Here is a 14,776-nt window from a genome sequence, read left to right on the forward strand (position 1 = left end):
CTCTTCTAACCAGTACAGAGAATTGACCAGAAACATTACTGTATAATTGAAAACACCTTCTATCAATGAGCAGGGCTATCTCTTCTGCCTAGTGAATTCAATGAACACAGGGTTAGTTTACTACCCATGGGAATTTCTCCTGTAAGGACACTTGTGTTACAACTTAACTCCTTTGAGTCTCAAGTGCTCTCTCACCATGAGAGGAAGGGGTTTAAGTAGACTACCTATAAAAGGTCCTTTCAGCATCAAACAGCCAGTGCTATTGCAACTCTCATAAAAATATTATGATCACTAGTCTTCTATTTGAGGTTTACATCTAAGTTTAAGGAAACAATAAAAGAGTTAACTTACCGATGACTGGTCTGATGAGGAGGATTTTTCTAACTCTGGAAGGCTTGAGATTATTGTAGTCCTATTGCCTCTTTCAGTAGCCACGAGTTCTATTGATAAACCATCTCCAATGATATGCCAACTTTTTATAGCCAACTTAAAAAAGAGAAAGATATGAAAGTGATTATTGCGGCACTAGCATAAAATCCTTAAATGTGAGTTAGAATAAAAACAAGTTTGTTTTTTTTTTTTTTACCTCAATTGGGTTGCTGTTTATAATTGCAAATAAAATGTTACTTGCTTCTGTAGCACTCAGTATACCAAAATCTATGAAACGTTCTTCTATTTTTGGGGGTAATACAAAGTACTGGAAAGATATAAAAGAACTAGATTAAATGTAAAGTCACACTTATGTAAGAGAATGCTATCAAGAAAAAGTAACTGTATTAAGATACACTAAGGTTCCTATGCTTTATGTAAATATACGCATACATAATATATAATTAAGAACTTTGTACAATGGAAATATTTTGATTACTCAGAAATGAAAACACTCATGGCCTCTACTGAATTGCTAGTTCTCCTCTGAAGGCACATAAAAGCAGCAGGAAACTAAAGTGCTAGGTGAGGTTAAGTGGAGCCCTGGGGAATGAGGCAAAAAGTCCTCAGTCTCAGCAAACATCACACATTCATGAAAGCAGCTACAAACCAGTAACCATTTAAGCAAAAGAAATGCAGAAGGAGTGGTATAATAGTGACGGTCCCTTCAGCTCTAAAATTCTTGTTGATGCTAGCTTTTTGGAGAACTGCATTTCTCTGTTTTCACTTTCTTTTCTCCTTTTCTATCTTTCCTATCAGTTTTCTTTCTCATCTAAACTCTTGCATTGATAATTTTAAGCACAGCTTTGTTTGGATTTTTTTTCCTGGCTTGTTTTCTGTACTAGAAAGACCTTTCCTGCCGTATTTCGGTGACTATTCCAGCTGTGTCTTTCCCACCTATTCCCTCTTTCTTATCTGGTTCTCTTCTTCATTCTTGCACTTCTTGGTTTGGGTCATCTCTTCCCTACAGAGTTTTCTTTTCACCCGCCCCATAGTCTTTCTTCCCTGCTTATTATCTTTCTTCCACTTAGCTCGTTTTTAGCTTCCCCATGACTATGACAGTTTAAAAGCAAAACCGAGAGAAAGTGGAATGTGGAAAAGATCTAAATAGAGGCGTAACTAGAGGAGTCAACTGCATCACGAGGAGACACGGCCGCTGGGAGGGTGAAAATCTTGTAAGTACTGACGAGGGAGGAATTAGGACAACTTGTAAAGCACAGAAATAGCAAAATTTAAGTGTGTGCAACACGACTGGCTGATAGTAGCTGAAAACACAAAAGACGTGTAGGGAGTTTAAATTTTAAAGGCAGATAGCATACTTACATCTAAAAAACCTGTGTATACCCGCACAGGTAAATGAAACTTAGAGGCATTGGTAATAAGTAAAATATTGTTATCTATGTGCATGGATGATGTGGATGGCATAAAAAACAGAGTAAAAATGTATCCTGATCCATTTGGAAGAATTAAGACTGGTTTGCTGAAGTTGTGAACCTAGGAAATGATGGGAGAGAAAAAACAATGTGTCAGCATCATTTGCTTGGCAGATCAGTAAAATTAAAAGTATGAGGGTTCCCAGACATACTTTAAACATTGTTTTGGCTTCTTCTGGTAGCAACACATCATGAATGAGGACCGCAAAACTGAAAGTGTTAGTGAGGTAAATTGGCCTTTCCACAGGATCAGCAGGACTGTCTCGGATGTGAAACAATGTTGCAGAGTGATCAAATCCCAAATAACTATTTGAAAAAAACAAAATAAATTATTTTTATTTCCACGTGTTAATTTAAAATCCAAGTTCTTTCGCTGTGAGTAATAATTTACGTTCAGCATTATGACTGTTATTAGAGAATTAAGACTATAAACATTTTAGTGGTTGACCCCATGGAGTCCCTGCCATGCTGGACATTAAACTATTATTGGTTAAAGTATAATTAGAAAATGAACTACATATATTATTGCCCATTTATAAAAAGCTGTAATTTTAGAACAGTGTTTAGCAAGTCTATAAAGGAATATAAATGATTTTGTTTCAAGTGACAATATACTTTAATAATAAGCCATAGCCACTTGCATGTTACAAAAAGAATTACAGAAAGGAAATGTTTCAAATGATTTAAAAATCACAGATTCATTTTTCTATTGTATTATGGAATCGTTAAGACTTCATTTAAGCCCAAATCATATCATCCCATTTACCTCTTTCTTCTAAAAAAGTAAAAAAAAAATAAACAAAATACAGGAGATTTCTCTCCTTTATAGTTGAATTTGTTCTTCTCAACACGAATTCCATGGAGTTTATGTGAATTTGGCTACACTTTTGCTAAGATCAATGAATTTATTTATTAATAAAAAGTTATAAAAAAAAAAAGTTATAAAGTTTATTTTAGAGAAAAACTCACCCATCTAAAACCTCTGCTTGATATGGTATTTCAAGTTTAGAATAACTCTTTTCCTTTGCTTTAACAGTTATTTTCCCAGAAAACTGAGAAGGTTTTTTTGCCTTTGATGCTGAAAGGAAGCATAAAACATCATCTGTCACCTTTTGCTACCAAAGAGTTTATACAGAGGATGATGAGAGTGACTTTGCATGTAAACTGACAAAATCTTAAGAAGCTGAGCTTTCAAACTGGCACAAAGAATACTGTTACAACATTTTAACTGAAATATCACATTTTTCATACAAAAATGGGAAGATATTTTAATTTTCCTGTAATGCGATAAACAGGTAAGGAATTAGCAAGTGAACACAATTCAGGAGGAAAAGCGCTATATCTGAACTACTTTCTCTACAGCCATAAGCTTTGGCTTTACCTACAGCAGGGTTTCTCAGCCTTGGCACTACGAACATTTTAGGCCAGGTAAACTCGCTGTTGGGTGGCAGAGTGGCTGTCCCTGTGCTCTGCGGGATGTTGGGCGGTGCACAGGACGGCCTCTTGCTAGACATCAGCTGTGACAACCAAAAGTGTCTGTAGACGTTGCCAAACATCCCTTGGGAGGCAAAACTGCCCAGCCCCCCAAGTTGAGAACTGCTAGTTTACAGCTGGATTAAGAAATAACATTCCTTGTGTGGCCAGAGTCTTGCTATAAATACCAATAAAGTAGCCTGGTGCAAAAAATGTCAAGAGTTATGAGCTCTGACTTTTTATATTAGCCAACCCTAACCTATAGTGTAAGAGGAGGCATATACCCTCCCTGCCATCGTACTGTCCTCACAGATGAAGTAAAACCTTTTAAGTTTTGTAGCACTTCTGAATCATTCCATCTGGAATTACAGAAAAGAGTCAGTTGGATCCAATCTGTGTACCCATTAGATGTTCTTTCCAAAGCAAATAAAGAAGCTGTGTATCTTTATCCCCTTTAAGTACTTCAGGAACATTTCCACTTAAGAGAAGAATTTATACGTAAGTTCTGCAAATGTTTGTTATCCAACTTTAGCACAAAAAAAGAACAACAAAAAGAATGGAGCGACATCTAGTATGTGGCTTATGTACGGACAGCGCAGATCCAGATTTTTGAAACTCCCATTAAACATCGTTTCTTTCTGCTTTTTACTGTAGAGCCGTTTCTGGATGCTTTAAATTTTTTTTTTTTTTTTTTTTTTTTGCTATTTATTCTGACATAAGGCTGATAACAAGGGCCATAATTCAGGCATTTCATAGTATCTAATCAAGTTATATTTTAGCAATGAAGTGGTCAAAACCTCAAGAAAATTCAGTTAAAAATCATAAAGAATCGTGAGTTGATGAGACATGCTTGCTTGGTAAGTGAACACTGTGGAGTTAATATTCATGGTACATTCTGAAATTTTAATTTTTAAATTAATTAATTATTTTGGCCACGCCTCTCGGCTTGCAGGATCTTAGTTCCCCTAACAGGGATTGAACCCAGGCCAGTGGACCGCCAGGGAATTCCCCTGAAAATTTTAAAAGTTAAGTAAAACAAGCATTTCTTAGCAATCTCAAGGGTAATATCATTTGTATTGGAATCCGGGGTGGTGATGGGAGAGGTGGGAGGTGAAAGGTGGAGGGATTTTCCCATGATAATAAAAACCACTTTTAAGAAATGTAGCACCTGCTTTAAAAGATGCTTTCCCTTGTCTCTGTGTTAAATTTTACATCATTTCTTTAAGAAACACTTATTTTGGAGTCTGTGATCTCAGAACCACCATTCCTGACTTTCATTTATCTCAGTGGAAACACTCACTGTATTGTCAATACAGGAGCTGGAAAAGAAGAATGGGGGAAGTACACAGCACAGCTGCCCCAGTGTACACCCCCCACTCCTTGGATTTATCAGAAGGGTAGGCCCTACATGTTGTTCTTGGGGTCAGAAATTACTACTGGTTGCTCTGTTTCTCCGTAAGGGAAGACAATGTACCTACTGATACTGACACTGATACTGGTGGTCATGGCTGGTATCTTAGCAACACAGAAGACAGTTTATCACACATTTGGAAATATCTGTGCTATCAAGCCTTCTACAGTACTGATTATTTCCTGACGGCTGGACTGTGGAAGTATGCCATGCCTTTAATCTTAACTTCTTTGGGAGTTTTCTCTGAGCTCATAGGGTGAACGCTGTGCTGGCAGCCGACCGTGCAGCTGCTCCAGATTCTCCCGCAGACTCCCCATGTGCATGGAGTGAGCACAGATGCTCTCACAAACACTGTGCCACACTCAGGAGGTCACTCAGTGACCAAATATCCTCTTCTGATGAGGAGCTTAGTTGTAAAATGTGGACTATGAGTAAAGATGGCTTTATCCCGCGGCCAAAGCTTAAGCTTCAGGGCTCCTCACTTGCCCGTGCCCTTATGAGCAAAGTCCCACTTGGAGTTTCAGCTTTCATTAAATTTAAATTACATATATAGTCAGACAGCCATTACATCACTACTCAAAAAATTTTATGACAGCAAATTCAGTAAATGTTCTAGTAAAGTGGGCAAAACTGAATAAAAACATGCTATTAAAATATGTTAAAGTCTGGGTTAATATTTCAAATGTCAAAATACACAATATACGTGTTTGAAATAATTGTTATCTAATTTGACAATTCTATCATGAGGGCAGTTATTTTAGTTTAGGTAGGACAGTCTGCCTCGTTAATAAAAGCCAATATATGGAAATGTTACAGAAAATACTTTATTTCTGCTCTTAAGTTCAAACACGCTTCTGAAATTCAAATATATATTCACTTAATTACAAAAATTAATGACTTCATAATTAAGGCAAAGCATAATAGGTATATATGTAAAAGAGCCCAGATAACAAAAATTTAGTTCCAACCCTAATGTATTTGCTAATATTAATTTAGGTTTATGAAGTTAGAATATTTTCTTTTGTGAAACAATCAAATAAGAGTTGGTGATGATTTACAAGAAAAGCCAACCTAACCAGTACTATAAAATCTGACTGTAAAATGGTCTGGGTTTCTATATTAAGATGTCAACATAGATGCCTTCTAATTTATCAAAATAAGAGCACTCTATCAGAGAGAAAAAGTTGAACACTTACCATCAAAGCTGATACTTGCAACCTTGGTATATTTACTTTCTGAAGCTTTTAATGTAATTGGTTTAAAGTGTACCGTTATAGCGTCATTTTGCGGTGTAGGTCGAACACTCTGCAAACAGAAAAATTTACAAAGCATTATTTTAGTCTAGTGGTTCAGTTTATAGTGAAAAGTAAAGCAGAATCAAAACTTGAAAAGTTTAACTTTATGTGGTCCCATTAAATAGAGTAGGCTAAGCTGATAAGACCTCAAATTAACTTCATTAGACTATTTTTATGAAATAAAATGATGACCAGAAGGAAAATGATAAAGTGACTGTAAAAAGTACAATGGGTATGAATACATAACATAGAAGAAAAGGTATTTATTTTCTAAATGAATGCCTAATTTATATATAAGAGAAGGGGACATGAGGACTTATGATAGGGGCTGCACTCCCAGCTGTGGGGTGAACCGTGAGGAGGCGGATGGCAGGGATGCGCAACCTGGAAGAGGTCAGAACGCTTTCAACCTAACAAAGTAAGAGCTTTCTGTTCAAACAACTAAACCTAAAACAACAACAACAAAACAGTAAAAGCTTGCACTTTTTGAGCAAGCTTAAAAAATAAGTACTATTTAAGTGCAGTTACTTTTTTAATATGATGATCCGCACTGACAAAAAGCATTTTTCATGGGAAGGGCCCTTTAAAGATACCAACTTCCTTCCCTCTTTTACAGATGAAGGACATCTTGCAATACTGAGTGATGTTTCAACAGCTTGGCATCCAGAGACAGAACTGGAAACCAGCTGTCCTGACTTGGTCCAGGGCTCTTCACCTGGCATCCTACTGCCCAAACATATACTAATGAAAATCGTGGTACTGAACACAAGTCTTGATCAAAAATCTTCTTTTAGAATGCAATTTGAATATTACTTTGATTTCAGAACACTTCTGGGATTTCCGCTGAATTTTCGGGGGCTTTATAAACTTGTCAAAGCACGATGTTTCCAGTAGAAAGGAACGCTCATCAGGCAATCGTGCTGATGTGGGCGCAGTCAGATCCCCATGAGCCACCAGTTTCTTCCTCCAGCTCCCCACCCACCTTTTCTGCTCATTTATAAAGGTGGAATCTGCCTATAGAGAATGAAGGACAGTCCTCTGAAGGCACAAGAAGCACCTCAGAAGAGTGTGAGGAAAAGCAGTCTCTTGCATTGTGTTTCAATCATAGGAAACAAAGTTGGTTACATACAGAGTGATGACAGACACTGCTTTTCAGTCCCAGTCAGCAGGGCGCCTCCCTTCCCACTGCTGTTAGTCCTCAGCTGTTCGGGTGTCTTTACTAGGCCTGGGATGATAGCCCTGCAGTTTCCTGTGCTAGAAATCTTAATTGCCTTAGCTCTTGGCCTCAGGCTCTCCCAGTATTTTAACTCTTTTTCTTTCTTCTTCTTTGAGAACTCCTCATTTGCTTTTTTTTTTTTTTTTTTGCGGTACGCGGACCTCTCACTGTTGTGGCCTCTCCCGTTGCGGAGCACAGGCTCCAGACGCGCAGGCTCAGCGGCCATGGCTCACGGGCCCAGCCGCTCCGCGGCATGTGGGATCTTCCCGGACCGGGGCACGAACCCGTGTCTCCTGCATCGGCAGGCGGACTCGCAACCACTGCGCCACCAGGGAAGCCCCTCATTTGCTTTTGAATCTCTAATGGAGCTGGGAGTTGACTGGTTCATATCAATGTATTTACTATCAATAAGCTCGCTGTTATTAGCAATCATTTAAAGTATGAATCTCTTCATTCCTTGAGGGGTATGTATGTATGTATATGTGTGTGTGTATGTGTATTTTTTAACAGTAAAACAAAGCGGTCTGACTACAAGATAAACTACAAACTGGACAAAAGGTTCATTTGGTTTCATCACACTACACTAAAAACTTTTTCCAAAGGAAAGGAAAGCAGTATAGAAGTACAGGTGAGACCCAGAGTGATGAGTTTACAACAGAAGCATACTATTTAACCAGCAGTGTGAGGCTGAGTAAGCTGCCCATTTACTCTGGGCCTTATTTCTCCCACCCGTAAAATCCTAGGGGTTGGATTAGATTTTTTTCTAAGTTTCCACCTATCTGAAAAATTTTGTGATTCTATTAATTTTGCTGTTTTTTTTTGGTGGGGGGCTGCACCACACAGCACGTGGGATCTTAGTTCCTTAACCAGGAACCCAGATTGAACCCGGGCCCCCTGCAATGGAAGTGCAGCGTCTTAACCACTGGACCACCAGGGAAGTCCCTAATTATGCTGTTTTTTTTTTTTTGAATTAGACACATTTATCCTGAAGTCAGGATCTGTTAGAGAGATGACCGTATAAAGCCTTACAGTTTACAGAGGACACATATGGTTCCTAATTCTTTCACTTACTCTACTGATTATAATACAGCAGCAAGGGAACCTTGACCATTTTCAAACACTTAAAGAATTTAAGTGCTGGTTCATCAGTAACGAGCACAAGCCCATGTCAGAAACAGCTAAGCAATGGTATCCATTACCATACATAGTCACAGTAAGTAGTAAGAACTAAGAATAAATATTTGATGAAAAAAATGTTTTTCTCACATGAAACACACTTTAAGATTTTTCTTACCAGAGGAAAACTTTACATTCAGTATTATTACCTTAAAACATGTCACACTAACAGTAAAATAATATTCAACTGACTCATGTTTTATACAAATGGTCTAAATTAAATTGTTCACCTGTTACCATTAAAAGAAAAAAAATCCCCCAATCAGTTAAAACCTGTTTTCCAAGGAAACAAAAACAAAGAGAGACAAACAAGCAAAACACTTAAATAGCTGGCTCATTCTGACAGTTTTAAACGAACAATAATAAATAATCATTAACTTGTAATAAGCATATTTATACTAATAATATATTTTAGTACCAGTCACTAACTGTTGCTTACTTAAAGATAATCAAGAAGTGGAAAAAATACGGCAAGATTCCCAGGAAAGGCAGTTTGCACAGGCTCGAAGTATACTGGGTTGGCCAAAAAGTTTGTTCCGGAAAAGCCCGAATGAACTTTTTGGCCAACCCAATAGTTCCAGCCTTTCTCATGACGTTCATACCCAACTAATGCTCCGTAACTCTCAAGTGAAACTCAAGGCTCAGGACATTCTGAAACTACTCAACTACTTTGAGCAAGCAAGAAAAATAACCTTTCAGTATATAGCGATTGTATTTTTAACAGTAGGTACACAAATGAGCTAAGGTCCATGTCAAGTTGACATTAGTAAAATTAATTAAGTACAGCTGTGGTTTTTATTCATTAATTAGCAAGGAAACTTCATACAAAGGTGCCTTAAGACATCTCAGGCAAACTTATTCCATCATTTATATAGTATTGTTTTATAAACATTGAGGAAAACCATATTCTCAAAGTTGCATTATAGACAATGTCAGGAAGGCTTGGACCTGGGCATCTTGTCCATTGACAGGTGAGGAACTTATATTTGGAGCTGCTTCCTTTAGTGGTCTTATATCTTGAAAGATGAAGAGACTCTGAATTCCCTGAAGGGGAATTTTAAAAAACCCTCTGGGTTTTAGCATTGTTGAGCTCATCCTAAAATTCTATATATTTGTGAAATGGAGGGAGGGAGGGACACTTAAAAAAATGCACCAGTCTCTAGGTCTGGCATATTATGGAGAAAAATACAGGAAAAACCTTGGGAAGCTCTCTTAAAACTCAGTGTCCATGGTAGATGGGCTCATCCCCTGGCTGATAAGGTGAGGAGTCCAAGCTACCATCATTTCTCAAGTGGACCACGCAACATATTTTTAACCTTCTGCAGTTCATTCTCCACAAGCAGCTACACTGACTTTTTACAACGCATAAATCAAATGACATCACTCTCTTGCTTACAATTCTGTAACTTCCCATTGCACTTATAATAAAATCTAAACCCCTCCCAGGGCCCCAGGAAGCCCTGCTTGACTCTCCAGCCTTCATCTTTTCCATTCAAACCACCCCCTCAACCCTGCTTCCCTTGACATCAAAGCTATTCCTTTGCACTTGCTGATCCCTTTGATGGGAACACTTGGCCACCAGCTTTTCTTATGGGTGTCTACCTCTCACTCTTGAGTTATGACTGCAAAAGTCAGCTCTTCAGAGACAACTCTATCTAAACCAACTCCCTCCCCGACTTACATGCCATTCTGCTTGTTTCTCAATTTACAATTATGCTGCATACCTGTTTGTCTGTCTCCCAGCTAAAAAATGAGCTCAGTAAGGACAAAGACCTTGGTTGTCTGATTCCCTTCTGTATGCTCAGTATTTAGCACAGAAGCTAGCATATAGTTGATGCTTATTACATATTGACTGAATGAGTGAATGAAGGAATGAATGAATGAGGAAATGAGATAGAACTACCAAAACACTGGCAGAGTATAGGCTTCGGATGTTAGAAAAAAATACATACATAGGTAGACACAAATGTAGATCTAAACACATATACATAAATCAATAGGTTAATGGGAATATTGAATATAAAACAATATATTCATAAAGACTTGATTAATAAGTATCACTATATCCCTAATATACTTTCATGTAACTTGTACATTTTACAATCAAATTAAGTCACTTAAAAATAATAAGGTCTGACTCATTTTCCCTATTTGGAAAACGAGGACCTGAGTACGTTACAAGAGAGCTGTATCAAACAAGGTAATCTGTGTAAAGAACCTAGATATGTCTAACCCACGGTAAGAAAAATGTTCACTTACAATTTATCCTAAAACTCCTTAATAAAAGAGAAAAGGAGGAACATGGGCCTGTTTATATTTAATTGCCTATCATAAATGCATTACATTTTTTCATTCACATTCTTAGAACTGCTAATTTCATTTTTCTAGAAAATGTTTATTGAAAAAGACATTTGTTTGAGTCTATTTATTGTATGTAAAAAGTTAGACCAGAATGCTTGGGCTAAGTAAATGCACTTTCCCATCAAACCTCTAAGCCCTCACATTTGGAGAAGTGACTTCAAGGCCTGAAGTCTGCCCCAAAAGCATGAGAGTTCCTCCTCTGTACAAGACATCCCACAGACTGAAGAAACCAGTAAGAGACAAACAGCATGCAGAACACATAAAAAGTAAAAATTATCTGACATCTCAAACGGAGGCAATGGCAAGTGATCCACCAATAGGCAGGGTCTGCCCTACAGGCAAATGTGCTGCTGAATCCCAGGACGTACGGCCAGACGGTGTGCTTCAGGAGTTTTCCTTCGTGGAGGTTAGTGCCCTGAGCATGCGGGCAGGAAAGGGCTGGGGAGGGAGTTGTGTGCACATCATCACGTATGCGGTAACTGTGCTTCATGATGCCAACTGGGCTCAAGAAGAAATCCAGGACCAAGAAGTTCAAAGAACTTCTTGTAGGCTGTAGCCAAAGCAAGCTGGACAAATCTAGCAGAAGGAATCACGCTCCATTGCAGAGGGGAGTCTGATATAGTAAACTAGGACATTTGAACAAAAGGAAGCACAATTCTGAGTACAAAGTGAGATTTTAAAATGTTGTAACAGAGCAGTGGTTATTAGGCCTTTGCATTTCACTGGTAACATCTAAAATGTGTGTGTGTGAGGAAGTCTAACAGGTTTTCTAACTTTTTATTTTGCAAATGTGAGGATGTTGGTGGCAGGGAAGGAGAAATTCCTACTATCTACTACCATTCTTCATAAAACAAAGGGTATTTTGGTATCAAACCAAAGGAAAAAAAAAAGGAAATTAACAAAACCAAAAGTTGGTCCTTTGAAAGGGTCAACAAAATCGACAAACCTTTAGCTAGACTGACCAAAAAAATTTTTTTAATATAGAGAAGATTCTAATTGCTAAAATCAACAATTAAAGATGCGCCATTACTACCTACCTCACAGGAAAAAAAAAAAAAAAAGTATTATAAGGGAATACTGTGAACAATGGTATGCCAACAAATTAGATAACTTAGATGAAATGAAAAAATTCCTAGGAAGACATAAGTTACTGAAGCTGGTTCAAGAAGAAAAAGAAAATCTGAACAGGCCTGTAGCAAGTAAAGAGATTGAATTAATAATTTTAAAACTTCCCACAAAGAAAAATCCAGGCCCAGATGACTTTATTGGTGAATTCTACCAAACATTTAAAGAATTAACATCAATCCTTCAAAAACTCTCCCCAAAAACAGAAGAGGAAAGAACACTTCCCCACTTATTCTATTAAAAAAAAAAAAACAACCCTCCCCCAACTATCTACTCCTTTAATAATAAAACAACAAACATTTTAATGTCAAAGAAACAATGACATTATCTCAGAATAGTTCTTATCCAGAAAGGGGGTTTACAACTTTATGTTAATTATGTTAACATATACACACTCATATTTTTATAAATATTTATATTGGTCTTTTTTTTTTTTTTTTTTTTTTTTTTTTTGCGGTACGCGGGCCAATCACTGTTGTGGCCTCTCCCGCTGCAGAGCGCAGGCTCCGGACGCGCAGGCTCAGCGGCCATGGCTCACGGGCCCAGCCGCTCCACGGCACGTGGGACAAACCCACGTCCCCTGCATCGGCAGGCGGACTCCCAACCACTGCGCCACCAGGGAAGCCCTATATTGCTCTGATTTTGCTCATTTTTCTATAGACTTGTGAAAATTTCAATACAGATTAAAGAGGCAAAAACAATCACTAGCCCCTTAATATAGCGGTAACAGTCAGCATTATATGGTTTTTTTTTTTTAAGAAAAATATAGTATCAGAGTGGCTAGGTCAAAGGAGCTGTTCCTTGTCATCTGTGGAAGGGTCCCAGGCCCTTGAAGACTTCACCAAGGAGCAGGGGCATGAATCCCAGCAGACTCAGGCACCTTCAGAGCAGGTCCCTCTCAGTCGGCCTAACACTGGAGTGCTAGGAACCTCAGGTTGGGGTAGTTTCAGCTCCACTGCAGACTGGGGGAAGTTCTTTACCACAGGGGTCTCCAACCCCCAGGCCGCAGACTGGTAGCAGAGTCTGCGGCCTGTTAGGAACCGGGTCGCACAGCAGGAGGTGAGCAGTGGGCAAGTGAAGCTTCATCTGCTGCTCCCCACTGCTCGCATTACGCGTGAACCATCCCCCACCGTCCCCCTACACCCACCCCGGTCCGTGGAAAAACTGTCTTCCACAAAACCGGTCCCTGGTGCCAAAAAGTTTGGGGACCGCTACTTTACCAGACTCCATTCCCCTAACCCACCCCCAATTCTCCTACCTAGCAGGAAGAAATACTAGGTCATATGGCAGGACACTGCTTAGACTATGACTCTACTAGTGAGCAAGGTCTACCTAGATTTTGCTTTAGCTCACAGCCTCACCTCCTGGTGAGGTTCCCAAGTTACAAAGAGAATAAGGGAAGAGGAAAGCAGTATATTTTTATTATAACCTGTGCTGATATCAGAAAACCTAAATTCAGAGAACTCTGATAAAATGAAATAGATCAGATGGGCTTTGAGACTTCACAGACTGTTGCCCATCCCTGCCCAAACCCAGAGTTTACCACCAAATGGTGGAATAGAGACCAAAGAGAAGAGAGTATACAAACCCCAAGTGACGGGAGAGACGGTCATCCCAGGTAACCACATTTTAATGCACAGTGACCTTGCTCACCATCTCATGACACTCCACTTCCACTTACAAGGCATCAAAGTCACCTGTTCTTCGAGTATGTGTGAAGGGGAGAGAGGACCCTAGTTTACAGTGTGACCAGAGACACATGTTAACAGCACTCAACCACTACCTACCGGATTTCTTTGCTTCCTTATTTCTCTTTCCAACTCATCTGAATCTTTTCTTCTCTCTTTTTACTTAACTGTACCTTAAGTCTAACAACCCGTTTTTCTTTGCACATGGCACGCAGATCCTAGGATTTATCAGACTCTACAGGCCTAAACAGGAACCTCATGAACTTTGGTTCACACTTAGCTTGGAGAAGATTGTCCACATGCCCTTCTCATCCTGAAAATCTGGTGATTAGAGAGGCAGAACAGGTTTCTTGTATCACGCTTTGAACCAAAGTGTCACCAGGTCACCATAAAATAGAATTCCTTTAGAGCAAGAGTTTAATCATTTTAAACTTTGTCATAAGTTTAAAAACAAAGAATATATAAATTAGGAAAAAGAAAAGTAAAAACTTACTGTTATTGGTACATCTTTTGTTCCTGAATTTAATAAATGAAGATTTAAAACTTTTGGTAGATCTGTTAAAATTGAGGAAAAGAAAATATTTCTTAAAATGGTATGCTTTATAGCAAGTTAGAATCTTTCTCTTCTTAGATATCAGACTGAATGTATTTTATAATGTGAACTAGAATAGCAATCACATTTATAAAAAGAATGTGACAATCGCACTCCTTGACAGGAACTGCCTTACTCTTAAGGACAGTGAATACTATAGGAACTGCCCCCTCCTAAACAATCAGACCAAAAAACAAAACAAAACAAAAGTTTTCATTGAAATTGACGTTATCACTATCTTTTAGTTTCCCAGCAAAGCATAAGGAAGCAATTCAGTAAAGTACAATATAAAATTATTATATTAAAACCAAATCTAATTTTCAAAAATGGGTCTTCAATCCTAAACAACCAAATTTTTAGTTACATATGGCCCACAGGAATCCCATATTACAGGTACTCTTACTTTTCTCTTAATAAATCCTTTTTTGGTTATTTTCAATTTTAGAATTTGAATTCTCTGACTACTGGGGACCAATTTCTAACATTACGTTATTATAATGCAATTGAATGATCCATATCTAAACAAAAATCCAGAAGTCAATCTTTTCACTTCCTTTATTTCACTATTAAAAGAAAA

General features: G+C 38.2%; 1 protein-coding gene across 4 annotated transcripts in view; it reads right to left on the minus strand.

Moving 5' to 3' along the window:
* The window catches only part of TMEM131 (transmembrane protein 131), a 192,960-nt gene that overhangs the window by 51,542 nt on the left and 126,642 nt on the right, over positions 1 to 14,776 (minus strand). For all 4 annotated transcript variants that reach the window (XM_032652122.1, XM_032652120.1, XM_032652121.1 and 1 more), the window contains exons 11-17: positions 14,101 to 14,162; positions 5,943 to 6,051; positions 2,832 to 2,940; positions 2,015 to 2,168; positions 1,753 to 1,923; positions 587 to 697; positions 352 to 486 (exon numbers count right to left, since the gene is read on the minus strand). In XM_032652122.1, the coding sequence (XP_032508013.1) occupies positions 352 to 486; positions 587 to 697; positions 1,753 to 1,923; positions 2,015 to 2,168; positions 2,832 to 2,940; positions 5,943 to 6,051; positions 14,101 to 14,162 (851 nt within the window). The remainder of the gene's footprint in view (positions 1 to 351; positions 487 to 586; positions 698 to 1,752; positions 1,924 to 2,014; positions 2,169 to 2,831; positions 2,941 to 5,942; positions 6,052 to 14,100; positions 14,163 to 14,776) is intronic.

Source organism: Phocoena sinus, chromosome 13 (assembly GCF_008692025.1).
Source record: "Phocoena sinus isolate mPhoSin1 chromosome 13, mPhoSin1.pri, whole genome shotgun sequence".
Taxonomy (NCBI): Eukaryota; Metazoa; Chordata; class Mammalia; order Artiodactyla; family Phocoenidae; genus Phocoena; species Phocoena sinus.